Here is a 20675-nt window from a genome sequence, read left to right as displayed (position 1 = left end):
CAAGAGCAGCCACATCTGGACTAAGAACACCCCCCTCCTCATCCTCTTGTGCTCTGGCCACTACTTTTGAGGTGGCCAGGTGGTGACTCTGCACAGAGACGGTTGCAGAAAGTTGATGGATGTGGCAAGTGATACAGACTTTGTTTTTCATGGGCCCTTTGCCTGCAATTCTGGAAGCAACCGCCAGGGGTCTCCCTAGCAATGGCTTTTGTGATGGAAATGATCTGCTGGCCCCCAGGCAGCACAGACTGATTGTGGCCTGTTGTGAAGGCTTTTGCACGTGCACTTTTGTGCACCGTAGGGAGAGGAGCTAGGCCAGGAGGAACCAGACTGTCCCAAATTTGCATTGTAGCTCTGCTTTTAATTAGCTCCATGATAACTGGGCTGTGTGGAGCCGGTGTATCTGTAAATCAGGCTAATGAATCCTTCTGCCCTTTCACAAAATAAGTGATTCATTGTGTTTGCGGGGGGAGTTCGAGGCTACAGAGTCTCTCGAGTCTTCTTGTTCCAAAATTCTTTGCTTTTATGCTCTTTTCTATAAAATCATATTTATTTAGGAAAAGCACCAAGTATAACCAACCTCCAGTTCCAACACAATAAACCAACTGAGACAGAAACTCAGAAGCTGTGAAGTAACTGCTTTGTTACTCAGAGGGTGTTGGGGTTCAAGAGGCCGGAGCAGGCAGGAGAGCACCCCAGGGCCTCAGACTAGGACCCCTGATCCAGACAGCACCTCCGTGAGCCCCAGGCCCTCCCCACTCAGCCATCTGGGAGCGTCTGCTCAAGGGGTGGGGGGCGAGCTCCCCACTCAGAGGCAGGGTGGCCCCTAAGGGATGGCCTCCTCTCACGGAAGGGCCCATGCCTCGCGGGCCACCTCTGCGCTCATGTGTCCGCGTCTCTGCTGTCTCATCTCCTTCTTCTCCTTTGGCTACAGGGCGACAGTCCCGGCCCAGTTCAGAAGAACCTGCACAACCCTATTGTACAGGTAGGTGCGCCTTCGCTTGGCCCTGGGCCCCCAGGGTCCCCACTTCCCATACCTGGGCACCCGGGGCAGACAGGAGTTCCAGCACTCTGCGAGTCACATGTGGACTAGGGCCTGAATCAGACCTGCCACTGGGTCTGTCCTTCCGTGCCCCCTTCTGAACCTGTAAACCTACTAAGTGCATCACACTAACCGCACCCTGCTGCTCTGGTAATGTCCTCTCTCTTGGCAGCCAAAGTCTGATGACCCAAGCCACGAGCTCATTGGGCCCCTCGGTGGAGGAAACTTTCGTTCATTTTTCACATTTCAATAGTCTGCCACCAGGACAAGAAGGGGACATGCAGGGAGGAAAACAACAAGAATCCGAGGGTCAGAGGGGTCAGTCTCAGGTCCTGGGGCTCTCTCATGATGACCTGTGCACCTGTCTGTCCCATCAGGGTCCACCAGGGAAGTTCCCCAAATGCAGATTCCTGGGCCCGTCACCCTGGAGATTCTGTCCCACCAGGTGTGCACTAGGCCTGGAATTTGAGGAATGTATTTTGGGAACCATTGGGCTAGTCTAGCCCCTACCTTTCTGTTGGAGAATGATGTCCCCTGTCTGTGCAACACACGTGACAGTTTGCAGAGCTTTCACGCAGACACCAGCCCCCAAGTCCCCATAGTTATCCTGCAGGCAGGACTAGAACTCAAGCCCCAGCCTCCTGGCTAAAGCTCAGGTCTCCTTCATCCTCAAGCTCCAGGCTCCCCCAGCCCCCCTTTTCCCCAGGGACTTTTTCACAGGGACTGGTGCCACTGCCCCATGCCCCTGCAGGCAGGACCTGTGGCTGGCCCACAGCCCAGTGCATGCACACGCTCCTGCAAGCCCTCAGGGGGCACTGGAAAGTGCTGGCCAACAATTTAAATGATGCTGCACACACTACCAGCAGCTACCCATTATGAGAGGCTGATTATGTGTCCTTACTTCAGTGACATCCTCATGACAGTCTTGGGTAACTGGCCCAAGGTTCCTCCTCAAGTGCCAGGCAGACCCTGGCATCCCTGACCACGGGTGACCCCCGCCCCCCACCCTGGACATCCCCACCCCTCCTGTGCTGTGCCCGCAGCTCAAGTTGGCTTTGTTCTTCTCCCCTGTATTCCTGCCGCTTGGCCCCGACTCCTCAGTCACTAGAGGATCTTGAAGACCAAAAACGGAAAAAGAAGAAAGAGAAGATGGGATTCGGCTCCATCTCCCGCGTCTTCGCCAGAGGGAAGCAGCGGAAGTCCCTCGACCCCGGCCTCTTTGATGGTACCGCCCCTGATTATTACATAGAGGAGGACGCGGACTGGTGATACCCGCCTCCCTTGGCCTGCTTCCGGGCAGGCGTGTCAGTGCGTGTGGACGTGTGTGTGCGTGCATGGGGCACGCAGGGGCGTGCGTGCGTGCATGGGGCGCGCGGGATTGGGGTGTGGCCAGGTGCAAACATGTGTGACCCCTCCCCCGTGCGTCGCCACCTTTGTAATTGATGTACATACTACAGACGTGTGTTAATATGTCAACTCTGTCATCTCTGGCGCGATACGGTTGTGTTGTTAATCTGGGTTCGTTTTGGTTTTTTGTTTTTGTTTTTCTTTTTCTTTTTTTTTCCAATGTTTCCTTTCGTTCAGTTCGTTGGGGTTTTTCTCCTCTCCCTTTCCCCACCCCCCCACCCCCGTTTTTATGAAACTTGAAAACTTGAAGGACTGCTGTGTATTTGTAAATAACAAAAACCTGTTGTGCACTCCGTGCTTGTAAATGTCCCTCGTCCACACTGCTACTTCTGGAGCCCGTCTGCCCGAGGATGTGGTCTGTTTTTTATGTCCTCCCCTCCCTGCTCCCACCCCCACCCCCGTGTGTACACGTGGGACCAGACCCTGTTCTCGGGGCGCGCCCAAGTCACTTTAACCACAAAACGCCACCGTCGTCAGGGTAAGGTCTGCTCTCCGCGAGACTCTCAAAACCCGGCCAAGGGGCCTCATCTTAGCCGGGTTTGCCGAGGTCAAATGGGCTCCTTTCAATGGCCTGCCGGTTTTTACATTGCTTTGCCATTTCTTTCTTTGTGGAAACAAAAGAAAAAGAACATTGTTCCGTTTAATTTATTTGCACAAATGCAGAAGACTTATTCTATCTAAATTATTACATAAATATTGGAATGTATATTTTTCCATGAGGTGGGGGGGTGGGCAGTGGGAGGTGGGTGTTCCTGTCGGCCTGTCTAGTCTCTTATCACGCTGCTGCTGCCAAACTTCGCAAGGTAGAGTTTAGGGTGGCCAGAACCCGGGGTGCGTGGGGTCTCAGAGCTTGCTGTTCTCCGTTATTTCTTCCTCTCTCTCCCCGCATTCCTCCACCCCTGCATGGAGGTGCGCTCCACCTCTCTTCCTGCCCGTAGCTCTCTCTGGGCCATTCTCTATGTATTTATTTACCTGAACTACAAAACGCTGAGCTCAGTGAGCAGAGCACGTCCTGTAAGAGTCGCCTTCTCCTGGTGACTGTCTCTTGGGTCTGTCTTCGGAGTGAGCGTGAATATACGGGGGAGATAGCCAATTGCACAGCCACAGGGTATGACCGCAGGGGACCCTCGGCCAAGCGGCCCCACGGGGGTCCTCCAGCGGCTTACATTCCTTCCTGTGGCTCTGTCTCTCTCCTCCGTGGGTTATTCTGCACACTGACCAGCAGGTGTCACTGGGGAGGCTCTCGCCTCAAGGGGAGGGCTGTGGGGGACACAGTGTCGGGACCAGGGCCCACGCCCTCCCCATTCTGGTTGGTTCCTGCTGCCACACCTGGCAGAATCTCTTGGGGTCCCTTAGGCAGCCTGAGCCCAGTCACCCCAGGAGAGAGAGCTGGCAGGAGCATCTGCCTATTTAGGGAACAGAGTTGGCCTGTGAGGCGTCACCATCAAGGAACCGTGTGCATTAAACATGGGGTGATAGAGATCACATGAGCTAGAAGCCAGGGCCTCCCCGGGGCTGCAAACTAGCTTCCCTTTTCTTTTGGGGGGTGAATTCCCCCCCACCCCGTGCCTCCCACCCAGTCCTCCCCCTTAACTACTAACAGCTCAATTCACACACCCTCTAAACAGTAGTAGTTGCGCTTTCTGCTAACTGTAACACGGTCGGCTCTCACCAAGAAACAACATTTTCAGATGCCGGAGCATCTCACAGAGACTGTCCCCAGTCTCTAAAACAAACAGAAAAGCCCCAGCCGGTGGCTCCCTTTCCTCCTGACCTGGTGGGGGTTGGGAAGGACCCGGCCAGGCACCTAATAAGGCGCTTTCTGGCCTCCTCACGGAGAGACCGAGACCTGGCACCTTCCTCAGCAGAGAGAGATTTTAGAAAACACTTCTCCTGCCCCGTGAATTTTTTTTTCCTTTTGATTGATTTGTACTGTTTTTCCCTTCCGAGAAAGTAAGATGGCAACGGCTCCTGGTAATGATTTAGTAGTTCCTTTTCATTTCACTTTTTGTAAATTAGGAGACAATTCTAAGAGTTCCTAAGGATGATTTATTTAAGAGAACGACATCAAATAGCAAATGAGTTATGGGTAACGCCAGATGAAAATAACCTTTCCCATGGGCAAGGTTTCTCGAAGGCATGGATGCAAATATAAAATATTAAAAAAATCTAAATAAAGCTTATTTTAAAATAGTATCGAACTCTATGTTATTTGATTGCTTCTATCTTGCTCCGGGTGGGAGACAAAGCCCCCATGACCTGCTCTTTGGAGTTCCTGAAGGGGCCGAGGAAAGCTGGCTGGACTCTGGGCCCAATGGAGGGGCTGAGGCCGGGTCTCCCAGAAACGTCTTGGGAGACGTTGGCATCCAGGGGCGCCCGTGGTCCTGATGCACCGGCCCCAAGCCTGGCACCCCGGCCCTGCATCCTCCATCTCAGCACCCGGTCAGCTTTCACCGGCTTCCTTCTCCCCGCTGTACGCCTTCCAAAGGCCCAGAGGTGGGGCCTGTGAGTTTGGGGTGCGTTGCTTCCTGCAGGCCTCCGTGAGCCTCTGCAGCACCCCAACTTCCCCCCACCCCCGGGGGCTGAGAGGAGCTTAAAGGAGAGACCGAGCCATCCACGGGGCTTCCCTGATAAAGGCAGAGGAAGCCTGGCTTTTCTGAAGCCTGGGAAATCGCCCAGACCCAAAGCCCAGCCCCTCCCCCACACACACCCGCACAGTGTGTCCCGGCCACACCAGTCCCTGGTGGCAGCCCGTGCCCTCGGCCTCCATCTCCCAACCTAAAGAGAAAGCTGCCCCAGCAATAAAACGGACAGAAGGCTGGCCTTCTAACTCCCCCGTCGCTTCTGCTGGAAGAAAGCTCAGGGCTCTGGGAGACAACCGTGCCGAGGAGGCACAGAGCGCAGGGCTGCGAGGAACTTGGGCACGTCTAACCTGGCAGTGCTCAGCCTGGCCCCACGTTAGGGGGTGCACCTCTGGTGGTTCCAAGGGGCGACCAGGCTTGAGGGCCCCTGGGCTAACCCAGGGAGGGCCAGTGCTGCCCTCTGCCTGGCCTCGTGCGGACATCACGAATCCATTAAGAGCCCTCCCGCCCAGGCCAAAGGGGCTTCCGATTTCTGGGCTCCGACAGTGGGAGTGGCCATACAAGGAAAGCCGATGTGCCGCCTCAAAACCAACCCAACCCCCACGCTGGGCAGGTGGGAAAAACATTGGCCCAGAGAAGAGCGATTTGGCCAAGACCTTCGCTGTTGCTCCTACAGCCACGTGACCTTCTCAAGGGCTTCTCACACCTTATTCAGACCTTTGTAGCTCTACTGAAAAGCCATACAACGTCCTTATTTAATGTTCTCTGAGACCTGGTCCCAAACAGACCAACTTCAGGTGGCGCCTCTTAGTCAGAAGTTGAGGCAGGGCTGCCCAAGGCCAGGACACAGCTGCCCAGGCCAGGCACCGCCTGCCTGCACGAGGCCCTGCCCGGACAGCTGTGCCCTGACCCCTCAGGCTCTCCTGCCCGGGCTGGCAGGCTCCGACAGCTGGAACCTAATACTAGTAACAATAACACATCTAACACTTATTAAGCACTTACCACAGGCCAGGGTCCATGCTGCGCACTTGGCACTTATTAACTTGGTTAGCCCTCCAATAGCCGGCGTTACGGAGAAACTGAGACTAAACCATCCAGGGTCAGGGAGCCCCGTAAACGGGAGAGCCGGGCTTCAGACCCAGGGAGGCCATGGGGCCCAGAAGCGCCGCACCCGCTGGGCAGTGAGGGGCTTGGACAGAGCAGGTGGGCATTGGTTGGAGCCCCCCCGTCACCCACCAGTAAGTAGCCTCTGGCACAGCCTAGCACTTCCTGCTTTTGTGACTGAGTCTATTCTTTCAGCCTTTGACACCCCCAGGCCCAGAAACCCCCCCAGAGAAGAGGAGCTGGCGCGTAGGGCAGAGCAGAAACACAAGTGCTCCGACCCCACGGGGGATCCCCTGCCTTTGCTCTTCCAGGAAGCCCTCCGGCTGAACCAGAGCTGCCTGTCCTGAGGGTTATTAGCTCCCCCCACCACGAGGTGCAGGCCTCCAGCTGCCTTGGGCGGCTGCTGAGGCGTCACTCACCTGGGTTCCGGGGAACCCAGGGGCGGCAGGGCTGCCACGTGTGGGGTCGTCTGCTCTGTGACAATATAAGTTTAAAAGTATCTATAGGGCCCTTGCACCAAAAGCCAGCATTTTCACAACATGGGCCTCAAAACATACCCGCCCCCCATCTACTAACAATGGGCTCTTCAGTTTTTTCAACTCCACCGCCCCCACCCCAGGCCCAGGTGGGGCCGAGCAGGCCGAGCCCCTCCCTCCCACCTGTTCCCACCTCCCAGTGGGGAAGGAACCTGGGGGTAATAAAGACGGGAGGGAACCCGTACAATTCACTTCGCCTTCTAGAGGACAGACTCGTAACTTTGTACGACTGAAGAATGCCCTCTAAACTTAAAAATAACTCAGAAGCTTGATCTTGGCTGTATGTTAGAAGTTGTTTCAGTGTCAAAGTCATAGCACATCACCAACGAAGGACCACTGGACAGGCAAATTGAGGGCATAAACCTTGCCAGCATCTGGCATACGGATAATTCCAACCGGAGCCACCACCGCCTGGCGCCTTAAAGCCCAGTTACTGGAAAACAGGCAAAACCCCAACCCGGCACAGCACAGGGCTGAGCCCGCCGTCCCTGGCAAGCTGAAGCCGTGGGAAAATGCTCCCAAGAGGATTACGTTTTAGAAGCAAGAATAGCAGCGACTGAAAACCTTGACCTATTCTTCCTGAAAATGGCAGGATTTCCCATCACCGAGCCTGTCCCCGGGGCAGCCTTGTTATATCGGAGCCCCCACAAAGCACCTGGCTGTAGGCTTGTTCACATGTCCGGGTGGGGGCGGTTTAGAAGTCCGATCACTCTCTGAATAGGTTACCAGTAAGTAGCGGTGAATTGCACCAAAACACCGGAACGTGTACGATTGCGTGTCGTGCTCCAACCGGAGGACCCTGCAGCCCACCCATTGGGGTCAGGCTGAGCCTGGCTCGTCGCGGCAGCTTGGGCCCCTGCGTCAGATTGCAAGTAAGCTGTGGGTCCGTGCGCCTCTTTGAAATGAGTGTAAAAACCCTCCCTTCCTGGGGGACTCAGGCACAAAAGCTGAAAGTGTTTTGGTGCCTGGAAAGGATTGGCCACACAGTTTGTGTTCCCTGTGATTCCAGGGGGGTTAAGTTCAGCCTGAGGGAGAAACTAGGTGTGAAGCAGCCTGACACCTGCTTTCTGCCCGGAGGAAGGTGGATGGATCAAAATGTCCTCCCCAGGGTGCGAAATCGGGGCATCGGGCAGTGTCACCCGTTGTCCCTGGAGCTGTGTGCCCAGAACTCAGAGTCCAATTCAGGTCCATGGTCGCTTTGGGAGAGAATCCAGGTTTCCCCGACTTAGGACGGCAAGTTTGAGGCATTGGCCCCCAGAACACACCAGCCCAAGGCGCATTCTGTCTTTCTGAGTCTAGTGGAAACACATTCTCTGCGGTGGCCTCACAGGCAAATTTGACCGAGAGAAGCAGTCAGGCTGCCGAAGGAAGGCTGGGTTCTTGAGACAGAAGCCCCAGGGACCACTCTAGGGTGGCACACGTGTAAGGAGACGTGTCAGAGATGGCCTGGTCAGGTGGCAAGTGTTCCTCGAACCCCAAGATAAATACTGTTACCATCCTCCTTGGTAGATGAACAAACCAAGGCACAGAGTGATGGACTTCTTGCCCCAAGTCACACAGGTAGGAAGTGGCAGCACCAAGACTGGGCTCTAGCAGACTGGCTCCTGCATCCACGTTCTCAGTAACTGCTGCTCATCCTTGACCAGCCCTGCGGCAGGCCCCCCAAGTGCCCTGCCAGGGACAAGTGGTCAACAGGCAGCATCGGGGAACTGGGGAAAGCCTCACTGGCCAGCCCTGTGCAGGCTGGCTGTTTGGGGCTCCTCCTCTCCACCCAATAGAGGAAGACAAGGGAACAAGCAGGAGTTTGCAAACTGTGTTTCGTGGAACCCTTGCGGGTTCCTCAGAGATCCCTCAAAAGACTGCCATAGCTGGTGAAAGAACTAATAGGCGGGGCACCAACCCCACCCGCAGCCAGAAGCTCTGCTCTTGTCTGTTGCATGGGGGACCTCTGTGCTAGAGTCTGTCTGGAGGCCTGTGATAGAAAGTGAGCGAGAGAGGAAGAAAAGGAAAGGGGTTTGAGAACCACGCGTAGCAAATAGTTGTGAACCCCAACCGAGCCTTGCGTTTTAAGGGTACAGGCTCCCATGCTCCAGCCCCTACCTGCTGGGTCCGGGAGCTGTGTGTATATTGAACAAGCTCCCACGTGGGCTCAGTTGTAAGAGGTGACATAGGGGAATGCACACAGGTGGCATCTTGCCCGTGGGTTTTCAACGCAGACTGCCGTTGGAAAGCTTCCCCAAGGGGCCATCATTGGCAGGTTGAGCCCCCCTTCCTGGGGCAGTGCTGGGGTTCCACAGTGAGACCCCAGGCTATGCCCAAGGTAGCTGGTGACCAGGGGCTTTGCTGGGCCCTGAGGAGCAGAGTAAGGGGTCTGGCATGGTGTGTTTGCCATCCCCTAGGCAGCCCTGGATGCACCCCTATTTGAGTCACAGAGAGGTTCCCCGATTTCCCCAGAGGCACAGCCAGGAAGTGGCAGGGCAGGAGTCAAGCCTGGTTCTGAGTGTGATGTTCATTGTCATCATGTCACTGAGACCTCTGCTGAGCACTGGGGGGAGGGGCCTGCTGGCCTTGGCCCCGGGGCCAATGGTGCCCCAGCAACACTGAGTGATGAACCCTAAATCGAGAGCATGGCTACCCCAGCCACGCTTGGGAGAGAGGTACAGGGTGGGGCAGCTGCTCAGGGCCCCACAGGGACTTGGGTCCTGGGAAAGCCCAGCCTTTGCCACCCCGGAATCCCACCACCCTCGGCCCAGTGCCAAGGCTCTGGATTCCTGGTTCCCAGCTGGACCAACAACGTGCTGTGTGACCATGGGCAAGTCGGTCTCCCTCTCTGGGCCTCGGGCTCCCTCTAAAACAGACCAGGGCAGCGCTTACCCATCTGTGGCCTCTGGAGTCTTATGAGTCCCTGATGTCCCCAGCCACCTCCCCTCTCACCTTCGCTGCCCCTCAGCTCAAAGCTTTGGTTTACTCACCTTAACCCTAACCCTAACAGATAGGATTTCATCGGAGCAGAGGGTCCACCACGTCAAGCCAGATGGAAGTCTGTGAGCTCGGTCATCTTTAAGCTCCCTCAAGGGCCTCCTCCTGCCCTCCCCGCCCCCCACCTGCAAACTGTGGAAAAGTCACTCCCTGTAGGCACCCCAGACTTCCTCAGCTCCGCGTCAGACAAAGACAGTCCAAGCCCCCTTTCCCCAACTCCGGCAGAGCAAAAAGGTGGGGGCTGCTCACGCCCCCCCCCCAGCTTCTAAAAGCCTGTGAAATCAAGGGACAGAAACACTCCCCGGGAAGCCACACATGTCCCCTGGGTGAACCCCAGTGAGACTGTTGAACAAGGCCCCTCACAGGTCACACAGGTCGCTACAGTATCCAACACTCTTGCAAAGGCAGACCAGGACCAAGGTTAAGAGTGTAGATTCCAGGCAGACTCTCTAAGTTCGAACCTCAATCCTGACATTCGCTCCCCAGTAGGCCAGTTACCTAGCCTGGCCGTGCCTCAGTTTCCTCAAGTGTGCACGAGGGACAGCGAGATATTGTCAGAGGGTGGCTGACAGGAGAAAATGAGTGACCACATCATAAAAGGCTTGGCCAGCGCAGCAGTGAATGTTAGCCCCGATGACGATGACACGGTGACAGTGATCTCACTTCTGCCTGTCACCTGCCCGGTGAGACAGGCAGAACAGGGCCCGGCCCTTTGTACAGATACAAAGACTGAGGCCCCAGTAAGTTCAACAATTCACCCAAGATGCCAGTGCCAGCACAGGTATAGGACCCGGGGTGGCAGGAATTCCAGAGCTGGAAGGGCTCTCGGTGGCCTCTCACCCAGTCCCCTCCTCTTGCAGGAGGGGACCTGCCCACAGCCAAGCAAGGCAGCTGTGGCTGAGCCGGTTCAGGAACATGCGGCTCCTGACCCCCAGGCCAGCAGACCACAGACGGCAAGACTCAAAGTCAATCCCTGGGTCAGTGAGCTTTGGAAACGAGGCACAGTCTCCGGCCCTCGGAGCTCGACACGCCCATTCTCTGCAAGGCTCTGACAAGTTCTGCAGTGAAGGAAAATATTTCACTTCTCCCCGCTCACGTTTCACCTGTGCCTTTTCTCTAGTTCCACAGAGCGCCCTCTGGGGAACCCTGGAGTGGGTGGCTCCTTCAGCCCACCGTACTCTGTGCTCACCGGCCCTAAGTCAGCGGTCCTTTGAAGACCTCTAAGTACCCCACGTTTTTGACACTGTTCAGAAGTCCCTGTGGCTCATGTGGGATCCCATGCACCTTAAGAAGTACGGCGAGCCAGCTGCAAGGCGAGGCAGAGTCTGGACCTCCCTCCACGCGAGCATCCCCTTGGCTCAGAGTCAGAGACCCGGGGTCAGTGTGCAGCACCTGCAGGAGGCAGAAGGGCCCCGGCAGACTGGCTAAGAACTGCCAGCCCCGGGGTGTCCAGGTCCCAGGGGTAGACAGAGGGGCTGAGCCCACTGCCACACGGCACTGTGCAGAAGGAGGAGCGAGCCTGCCACCCACCGGGGCTCTGGGCTGCCCAGTTGCTTCCTTGGGACAGGGCAGCAATGTTGGAGTCACATCCGAACTGGCTCTCAGCCTGCCCAGTCCCAGCGTCCTTCCTTGTTAGGAAGCCCATGTCTCTGGGGGTGGCGTGGACTCTGTGGTCCTGGGCCCAGGAGGGAGAAAGCCACCTCTGCCAGCTGTCACTGCGGGGACCAGAGCTGGTGACAGGGAAGGAGGCTCTCTGTGAGCAGAGGGACACCGTAGGCTGTCTACAGGCGGGTTGCAGCTGCGGTGCATACAACATTCCCGGGTTCCCTTGGTCTCTCCATGTGTGTGCAGGACACAAACCCATTCCGTGGCAGCCCAAACCCAGCAGAACGGATTTTTAAAACCAAGCAATACGGGGGGGGGGGGAGTGTCGAGGAAGAAGCCAGGCTTTGGAGCCAGGTCTTTGGGTTTGATCGTTTACCGTGTGACCCTAAGCCAGTCACTTAGTCCCTCTGAGCCTCAGTTTCCCCCCCCCACTGTAAAATGGAGCTAAGACCGCCCGTCTCCCGGGGCTGCTGGAAAGGTGCGTGATGGTGGATAGGAGCTCGGCCCTCCGTGCTGCCAGAGATCCCCCGAGAGGGAGTGGGGGCCAGTGGGGTAAAGCGCAGGCCCTGCGGCCTGGCCGTGCCCTGCGAGTTCCAAGCTCCGCATTCCCATCTGTAAAATGGGCCTCCCGGCCCCGAGCACCCGCCTCCTGGGGAGGACGCAGTGAGCTCACTCCACGCAGAGTTAGCAGCAGGGCTGCAAGGCCTCCTGCCCGGAGCAGAAATGACTCAGACTCCCCGCTGGGTGAGATCTGCTCTCACGGCCCCACTGCAGAGAGTGCCGTGGGCGAGGATGACAATGACCCTCCTCTGCCAGCTCCCACAAGCCTGCGCTGTGCTGGGCACTTACACACCCCTGTCCCCCTAGGGGTCCAACACAGAGGCCTCAGGCAAGTCAGTAAAGGGGGTGTGTGGGGGCTCTGGGGCCATGGGGTCACACACCCTCCACCTAAGGGGAGCCGCCCATGTGGGCCCCGGCAGTTCCAGAGTCCCCGATTGTTCCAGAGAAGACAGAAATGTCAAGTAATCCACCCCAGTTGTTAAGATGGGAGACTAATCTTTAAAACTGCAGCGCCCTCTAGGGGAGAAGATCCCACGCCTCCATTTGTCTCTGGGCCACCGGCTCGGCCCCTCCAGCCTGGACTCTGCCTGCGGGCGCACCTGGCCGCCTGGGTCTTGCCTGGATCAGACAAGAGCCCAGCCGAGGGACTCAACCGTCTCCCGTGGACTTGGCCAGGCTCTGTGGGACTCAGAGACTGAGAGGGTGGGAAGGAGGCAGTGCTTCACCTGCAGTAAAGGTGCTGGCGGAGCTGACAGGAGGGTGACTCACACTCTCTCAGAAGTCCCGGACGATAGGTGGTCACCAATGTGGAGATAGCCACAACCCGGAGGCCCAGGTGTAGGGAAAGGGTGTCAGGCTGAGGACTAAGGACAAAGACTGGCTTCTGGGAGGGGAGCAGGAAGTGACAGAAGCTGGGAGAGGAGAGGACGACGTACCAGGCTACATTTACTGAGAGCCCACTGTGCCTGGCAAGTGTAGGTGCTTCACATACACTCATTAAGTCATTCAACAAACACTGACTGACCACCCGCTATTGGCCAGGCCTAGGGCCAAGTGCTGAGGATGCCGATGTAAATGGTGAGATGACGTGAATTATCTACATGCAGCCCTCACCAAAATCACATGGAGTATGTACCACTGTCTCAACTGTATGGACGAGGAAACTGAGGCTCAGAGAGGAGAGAGGATTCACCAAGGAGACTTCCTAAGTGATGGGGCGAAGCTAAGCGCTGGGGCCCAGCAGGCTGTTGCACTGCCCCACTTCCCAGGCAGAGACGAGGGCAGCGGATAAAACCGTGAGCCACTGGGCTCAAGTAAGAGAGAAGTCTTACTTGACAAAATGGTTGGAAGCGTCCAGTGTTGAGGCTCTGGCTAAACCTGTCCGTGGGTTTGAGAGGGACATCAGCCACAGAGCAGATGATGGCGGTCAGCCCGGGCTGCAGACTCCGCCAGGTCCCGTGCTCAGGGTGCAAAAGCCAAGGCTAGGACCAGTTTCGCCCCTGGCATTTCCTACAGGTGTCTAAGTGGCAAGAATGGCCCCACCACTAGCCTTACCAAAGCTCTCCTTATTTTGAAGGAAATGGCACAAATACTGCTCTTAAACATCCCACCCCACAAAGGACGTTTCTTGGGGGCAGTCGGGAGGCATTTTGAGGGAGGTGGCGGACTAGAGAGTTTGTGTTAATGGTTTAGCATGATCTCACAGAAGGCCTTGCCTCCAGGTGCTTCACCCCGAGCCAGAGGTCCCCGTGTCCCAGTGAGCAAGTGGACAGGGTCTTGGAGCCATCACAGTGACCACCATCCACGCAGCCCGTGGAAACAGGCTGAGCTGAGCCAGAAGGCACCTGAGGTGTGTCAAGGCCTACAGGGGCCTAGAGAAGGTCAGGAAGGAAGAGGGGAGGCTGAAAACCCAGCGAGAAACCTGGGTCCAGCTGGGACCCCTTAGCGCCACCTCTTGGGGCTGCAGAGACGGCCTTGCACACAGGGAAGGATCGTTCTCCTGCCACAGCCTCTGCTTAAAGATCCCTTGTCGCTTCTCAGGGAACTCACCTTTCAGGCCCGCCCACTGCTAAAGAAATTGCCCGAGAAAACAAGCTGGGAGGCGACTAGATGTGGGAATGCACAGGCAGGTGCCCGTTGCAGGTTAGATTCTAAGAAGGACTTCCTGAATGCGGCACTCTAGCACTAGAACAGGTTAGCAAGGAAGAGAAAGGGGCGTTTGGAGAGCAAGTTTGAAAGCGTCCAGCAGTATTTGCCGTCCCGAGTCTTTCTTAGCATCTTCCTCCCGGGTCTGTAAAACCAGAAATACTTGCCAAGCATCTACCTGGGGGGTGAGTGCAGAGCCGGGGGAGCCACCAAGCCAGGAAGTCAATTTCCTGACAACTTGGAAAATCTCCAGAGTGTTGAAAGGAGGGGCCCGCAGGAAGAGGTGTCTGGAGGAGGTCGTCCCCTGAGGCTTTGGGGACAGACAGACAGACACCGTGAGCACAGCTCAGGCTCTTGCCAGGCAGCGGCACCGAAACTGAACGTGAGGAAAGTATGTGATTTTTTTTTAAGCATAAAGTCATTGCCATTGGTAAGACAGAGCTCTGTCGGACTTTCCTATGTATGTAATGGTGTGGAGTATTTTAAGGGACTGATGGGGGCGGCAGGGCCATCAGCTTGTCATCTCAGGGCCTCCAGCGGGCCCGCTAGGCCCTGGGGCCAGGTGTCGGGTGCTGGTGGGAGGACCACCGGGGTGCTACAGTCGCCCCAGCAGCTACACGGCTACTGCCTGGGCCACTCGAACCTGCACTGTTGGTCGCCCGCACCTGCCCTCCCTGGCCTGTCTGTTGCACCGACTTCATAGAACTTCATAGGACTGGCAACTGAGAGCTCCCGAAAAGCACCTCCATCCAGCGCAAAGGCCATTATCGGGCCATCAGACATCACTTTTCCACATGATAATGAAGTGCTTTAAGAAAACAAGACCTCAGCTTTTGGCTTCAAAAGTGCTGACAGGGGCTCTCCTGCCGCGCCCAAGTTCAGGGAGTTTTGACCACGGTTGGCTGCATGAGCTGGGCTGGTCTGAGAACAGAGGGGCCGGGGCGGAAGAATGGAGCGCCCACCGGCCTCTAGGGGGCGGAGGCCACGGATGCTTCAGCACCCTACAGTACACAGGACGCCCCCGTGTCAAAGGAAGATCCGGCCCCAATGTCCCTTAACAGTGCCAAGGTCTTGAGGCCCTGCCACGGAGAGAGGAAACTGCGGCACAATCAAAGGAACCACAAGCGGCAGGATGGGGCCAAAGGAGGTGGCGTTGGCAGAAGATGAGCCTGAAGACAGAGGCCTGCTCCGTCCCGCCCTGTCTGCCTTCTCTGAACCCCACGCAGGGAGCGCCTCCTGTTCAGGCAGCAGGGGGCTGGAGCCAGCGGGTCCGGGCTCACCAACTGACTCCCACAACTGTGTCCAGTGGCCTCACGTCAGTAACTGATATTAGCCACGGTGGGTGGATTTACATCACAGAGACGAGCAGACAAATGCTATACACCAGAGCGGCATTTCGGAATTTGAGAGCCGGTTGTGAGGCATCTGCCAGCACAGCACTGGTTTAGGACTAACTTGGTGCCCGAGACACGTAGGGAGCGGCAACAGGCCCGTCCCCCATCCTCCAGGTGTCTGCAGGCTGGTGGAGGCACAGACACTCCTCAAACCATCTCACAGCCCTTAAGTAACTTCAGCCAGGAGATGTGCGGTGCAGGAGCATGTCCGGATTGCTGTGTGCGCACATGGGTGTGGGTGTGAATGTGTGTGTGTTACAGGGGGCGACTGGCGTGCCCCAGGGAACCAGACAAGGGCTCCCGAAAGAGGCCACACTTAATGGAGCCCTGAAGCTTTTGTAGGAGTTCGCCAAGCAGAGGCGACAGCAGCAGGCCACCCTTTCAGGCAGAGAGAGCAGCGGGCAGAGCAGATGGAGGTGAGGGATGGGGAGGCAGGGTCGCCAGGAAGTTCAGGAGGCCCAGGATGGCCAAGGTGCGGAGGGGAGCGGGGCAGAGCCAGCTGGGTCTCACAGAGCCTCAGCATGTACGGTGCTGGGGCTTCCTCTGGGGGGCCGGTGAGGGGCGTTCAGCAGAAGAGGCACCCGGGCAGATGCGAAGTTTAAAAACAAACAGACGGAACTGTCTACCCCTTTTCCATTACCTGGGCTTATCCTGCCACTAATGGCATTAAGCATCACCATGAACCAGGCCTGGCTAATAGAGAGATGACTGGACTTGACCGCTGACCTAGGGACTCCCTTGGTGGTGGAGCAGATGGGCAGACCCACGCACAGGCAGCGCCAACAGAACAGTGCTGGGTGGACGGTGCACCCAGCCAGCAGGGTGTCCCCGGGGGTCAGTATGGAGGAGGGCAGGCTCTGGACGGCCTCCCTCCACAAAACCACTGACTCTGGACTAAGACATACATTTTCTCGCATTGCTGGCTTCACCCAAAGTTAGGAAACCCCCCCAAGGCACCCCCGCCCACAAACGAAAAGCTCTGAGTGAATACCAGAACAGGAGCCGTGAGGGGTGACCACCTGCAGAGGTGGGGGTCTGTCCTGGAGTCAGGGGCTACCATCAGGGCCGATAACAGTCACTCCCTCCTTCTCCTGGACCCCAGAGTCCCGCGAAATCCAACGTGAGCTCGGCGTGCACCAGAGTCAGCAGAGACAAACCGCACATTGAAACCCTCCAAGGCCGTTCCAAGGCAGTCACTGTCAATGCCAAATACGAAGCAATAGGAATGCGATATGTAAAGAAACTTAAGATGAACTCATAGACATGAGCAAACAAGAGACTATCTAAAAAGACCAGGCAGACTTGAAAAAGAACCAAATAGAACGTAAAAACAAAAGCAGAAATATATAGTTGGTAGCATTTTTTTTAAATCAAAAGATGGGTTAAGCAGCAGACCAGAAAGCTAAAGAGAGAATTTTTAAAAATGGGAATAGGTTTAAGGAAATTATGCAGAAATTTCTGTGTAAAAGAGAAACCGATATAGGAGAAATGAGAGCTTTCTGGTGGGTTACAATAGCCACTGGCCACACGCACGATGTCCAGTTACATGTGAATCAATTACAATTACAAACTCGCTTCCTCAGTTGCACCGGCCACGTTTTAAGTGCTCACAGCCACGTGGGGCCGCTGGCTGGCACACTGCACAGTGTGTGGGTCAGGCGACCTCGCCCGACCGCAGGGCGTTCCGTCGGGCAGCATCAAGTTACCAGACAAGGAAGACAGAAAGTCCAGTCCCAGAAAGAACCAAAGATGGAACGGGAAGGAGGTCATATTTTAGGAGATAATGCCTGAGAACGTCCCAAAAATGAACCCATAGAGACAGGAAGCACCCTTAGTATCCGCCAGAATACACAAGAAAGAAACCCACGTCCAGCCACATCATAATGAAACGGCAGAACATCAAAGACAAAGAGGAAGCTGTACACGTAGCTCACAAGAGCAATCAGACCGGCAGCCGCCTCCTCATCGGCTAAAAAGGCAGAGGACCGCGGAGCAACGTCGGCAAAGCGCAAAAAGAAATAACAGGCGACCCTCAACTGTGTGCCCAGCGAAACACTCTGGGGAACAGCGAGGAAGTAGGCTTTTTTCCAGATAAACCAAAGTCGTGGGAGCTTACTGTAACAGGGTGCAGCCAAGGGGGTTCCAAATAGGTATTTGCAATGGGGTCCAAAACTTGTTGTCCAGGAAATATTAGAAAAAATTAATATATATAGGATGTTCTCACCCCCACAGGTCTGAGCTGGGGGACAGGACGCATGGAGCAGGGCCATTGAGAGTTGTTTTGCATAGCAGCAGTTTTGCAGATAACCTCTAGAACGGTCATTTAACATATCTATAACCTTTAACTGGTTTCATAGATGTTAAACAGCTGTGGCCCTGTTTTGAGCCAGGGGGATGGGCGTGACTTCAACCCATGATTTAACTGGGAGGCAACACCCTCCTGGTTACAGAGCCTGTGTAAGAGCTTGGAGATAATTGGCTCCATGCCACGGGGCCCCACCTGCCCGGACTTACTATGGCAGCCCAGTAAACCTGGAGACAAACAGGAATGCTGGCAGGTGTAACTGATTGTGGGAGGAGACAGAAATGGGGCTGCAGGGGAAGATTGGCACGGGGATTTAAACCCAGGCACAGCAGCCATGCGGGGGCCTTCTGGGACCACACGGCTTGGGTAGAAAAGAACCACGGACTTATATTTCTTTTTCTGAGATACGGTACCCAGCACTGGGCAGAGGGGGAAGAAGGGACTGTACATTTGTGGGTATTCTAAACGACTTTGGGATCTCAATGAAGACATTAAGTCACTACTCTTAAATTTGTATAACTCTTTAAATAAATAATCCCTTTCCTTTTCACCAGACTCTAGCATTGAGAGATGTCTTTCCCTGACAGCAAGCAAGGCAAACCTAGTACGGGGTGGGGGACCCCCCAGAGCCCAAGGGTGGGTCCATTCGGTAATAGTATATTGTTCACCCTCCCCCCCGGGTCTGTTCTGTAACATTACCACCAAAGTGCTCTTCATCAGGGGAACTATTAAATCATGCTCCTCATTATTCTAGAAGGGAGGGCTAAGACACAAGACAAAACAGGGAACAAACAGATTGGTAAACGTATAAGTAAATTATCCTTAAATTAGCAGTAAAAATAATCATGAAGACAATGTCCAAGCGGTGGGGCTTTAAAAGGACAGAGCTGAAATACTGGGGGCACATGGTGGGGTGTAAGTCGGGAAGAGGGGTCCGAATGGATATGTTCAGTGGTCTTACCATTTGGGAGAGTGCACCGAGATTGGCCGACGCTGGGTTCTGTCGGGTTAAACACACTGGAAACGTTCTCAAGGGCAACCAGCAGCGGGTGGTTCTGGGACCTCCGCCCGCGTCGGAATCACGTGAGGGGCTTGTTAAAACGCAGACTGCGCTGGGCCCAGCCCTAGGAGTGTCTGGTTCGGAATATCAGGGAGGCTCCCAGAATGTTTGTATCTAACAATTCCCGGGAATCGCTGAGGCTGCTGGCTCAGGGACCACCCTTCTGGAACTACCAAACCCCAAACAGAGAAGTAGGGTGCTTAACCTCCAAACCAACAGTGGGGGGGGGGCAGAGGAGGGGAATGAAATGAGAGAATAGACAGGCAAAAAATCTTCCACCCACACCAACTCTGCCCAGTGAAAGTATCATTCAGGCTACATACGTAATTTTAGATTGTCTAGCGGCCGTATTAAAAAGTAAAAAACAGGTGAAATGAACTTTTAGAATACATTTCATTGAACCCAATATACCCCAAACTATTGTCATTTTAACGCGATCAACTGAAAAGCTATTAACGAGGTAGTTCACGTGGTTTGTACAAAGTCTTCAGAATCCGCTGGGTGTTCAGATCATCGGCACTTGGGACCGTGGCCCAGCCTCGTCACTCGTGGTGTGTAGCTGCTGTTCTGCTCTCTCCTGGAGGTGACTGACCTGAGCTGAAGAGGCCAGAGGCCCTGCCCAGCCATCACGCGCCCACCAGGACGCCAGCTGCCAGGCAGCTGTCACTTCACGTGTCACCTCAGCGAGCCTCACACAGACCTGTGTGATTAGACATAACGATTACCCCACTTCCCGGACACGGAGAGCGAGGCCGAGATCGTGTAGGACGCTTTCCCGCCCCCAGGTCTCTCCTGGGCCCACACCGCTGCTTCTGCGGCCCCATCTGGGGAAACCTCGGTAACCGACCACGAACACCCTGCGGCGCCCGCGTGCCTGCGCTGGGGTGTGGGCAAGAGAATGCAGAGTCTCGCCGTCCAAAGTCACCATCGGCCCCCCAGCGTTCAGGAGGATTCAGTCTGGCTGCCCTTTGGCGGCCCCTGCTGAGGCTCCACCAAGGCCCGGACAGGCCCTCTAAACATGAATTATTCCCGCTCTCGGGGCTGAGACGGGGGAAATAAAAGCCAGGGCTGATGGAGTCCCAGACACTAAATCTGGCGCTGTAATGCCAGCATTTGGGAATTGCCTTTAATTCAAGGACTCCCCATCCTCAGCCTGTCTTCAGCATCTTCGCCGCGGAGCTCAGCCCAGGGGCTGGGCCGAGGGAGGCGGGGTGCTGACGAGCTGTCTTTTCTCAGCAGCCCAAACGTGTGGTTTGCTCCCGTGAACTCAGCTTGGCCTCGGGCGGGCACTCCTGCAGCCTGAGCCCATAAATAACGGGATGGCAAAGCCAGCTCCCGCACAGAACCCCCCCGCTCAACCTGCCCAAAGACATGTCCCGCTCAGGAAAACACACTCACAGGAAGTCCGTTCTTGTTTGTGGGTTTCGGTTTGTGTTTGGTCCGTCCACTGGTCTGCAGTTCCCTCTCCACCTTCGACCCCCTCTCCCCTCTTTCCGGTTTTTATCTTTGTGTATCTGTTGTTTCCCAGGCAAGATTTCTCTCCTGAAGGCTCGCTCCGGAGCCTCTCTTCCCTCCCCCCTAGGAAGTTCTGTCTCTCCCTCTCCCTCTCTCTCCCCTTCTCTCCGTCTCTGACTCCTGCTCCCGTCTTACCCCTTCCTGTGCCCCCTTATCTCCCTTACTTGGGGAGACCCGGCCAAGCACTGCAGACACACCCCGCCACCCACCTTGGCACAGAACACACAAACCCACCCCCCACCTCCCAGACGGCCCCGGCCCTCCCACCGGGACCAGGTGGGAGTCGGGCTGAGACAGTGAGCGCCTGCCCACACCAGGCGCGGGACTGGCTCGCTCCAAGGCACCTGAGCTGAGGGCCAGCGGCATTTCATCCAAGCAAGGCAGTGGACCAAGGCATCGGCAGCTGCATTCCAGGTGTGGCCACAAAAGTGCCTGAGGGA

General features: G+C 55.9%; 1 protein-coding gene across 2 annotated transcripts in view; it reads left to right on the top strand.

Annotated features, from left to right (window-relative positions):
• Positions 1-20675, top strand: part of KAZN (kazrin, periplakin interacting protein) — a 380404-nt gene that overhangs the window by 343502 nt on the left and 16227 nt on the right. Inside the window, exons 7-8 of one of the 2 annotated variants that reach the window (XM_037165744.2) lie at positions 935-985; positions 2144-2267. In XM_037165744.2, coding sequence (XP_037021639.2) covers positions 935-985; positions 2144-2267 — 175 coding nt within the window. Of the gene's footprint in view, positions 1-934; positions 986-2143; positions 4637-20675 lie in introns of those variants that run through there. The other variant, XM_037165743.2, reaches the window with a different exon arrangement.

Source organism: Artibeus jamaicensis, unplaced genomic scaffold (genome assembly GCF_021234435.1).
Source record: "Artibeus jamaicensis isolate MK-2021 breed Jamaican fruit bat unplaced genomic scaffold, CSHL_Jam_final scaffold_847, whole genome shotgun sequence".
In the NCBI taxonomy this organism is placed as follows: Eukaryota; Metazoa; Chordata; class Mammalia; order Chiroptera; family Phyllostomidae; genus Artibeus; species Artibeus jamaicensis.
This window is presented reverse-complemented; position numbering and strand designations above follow the sequence as displayed.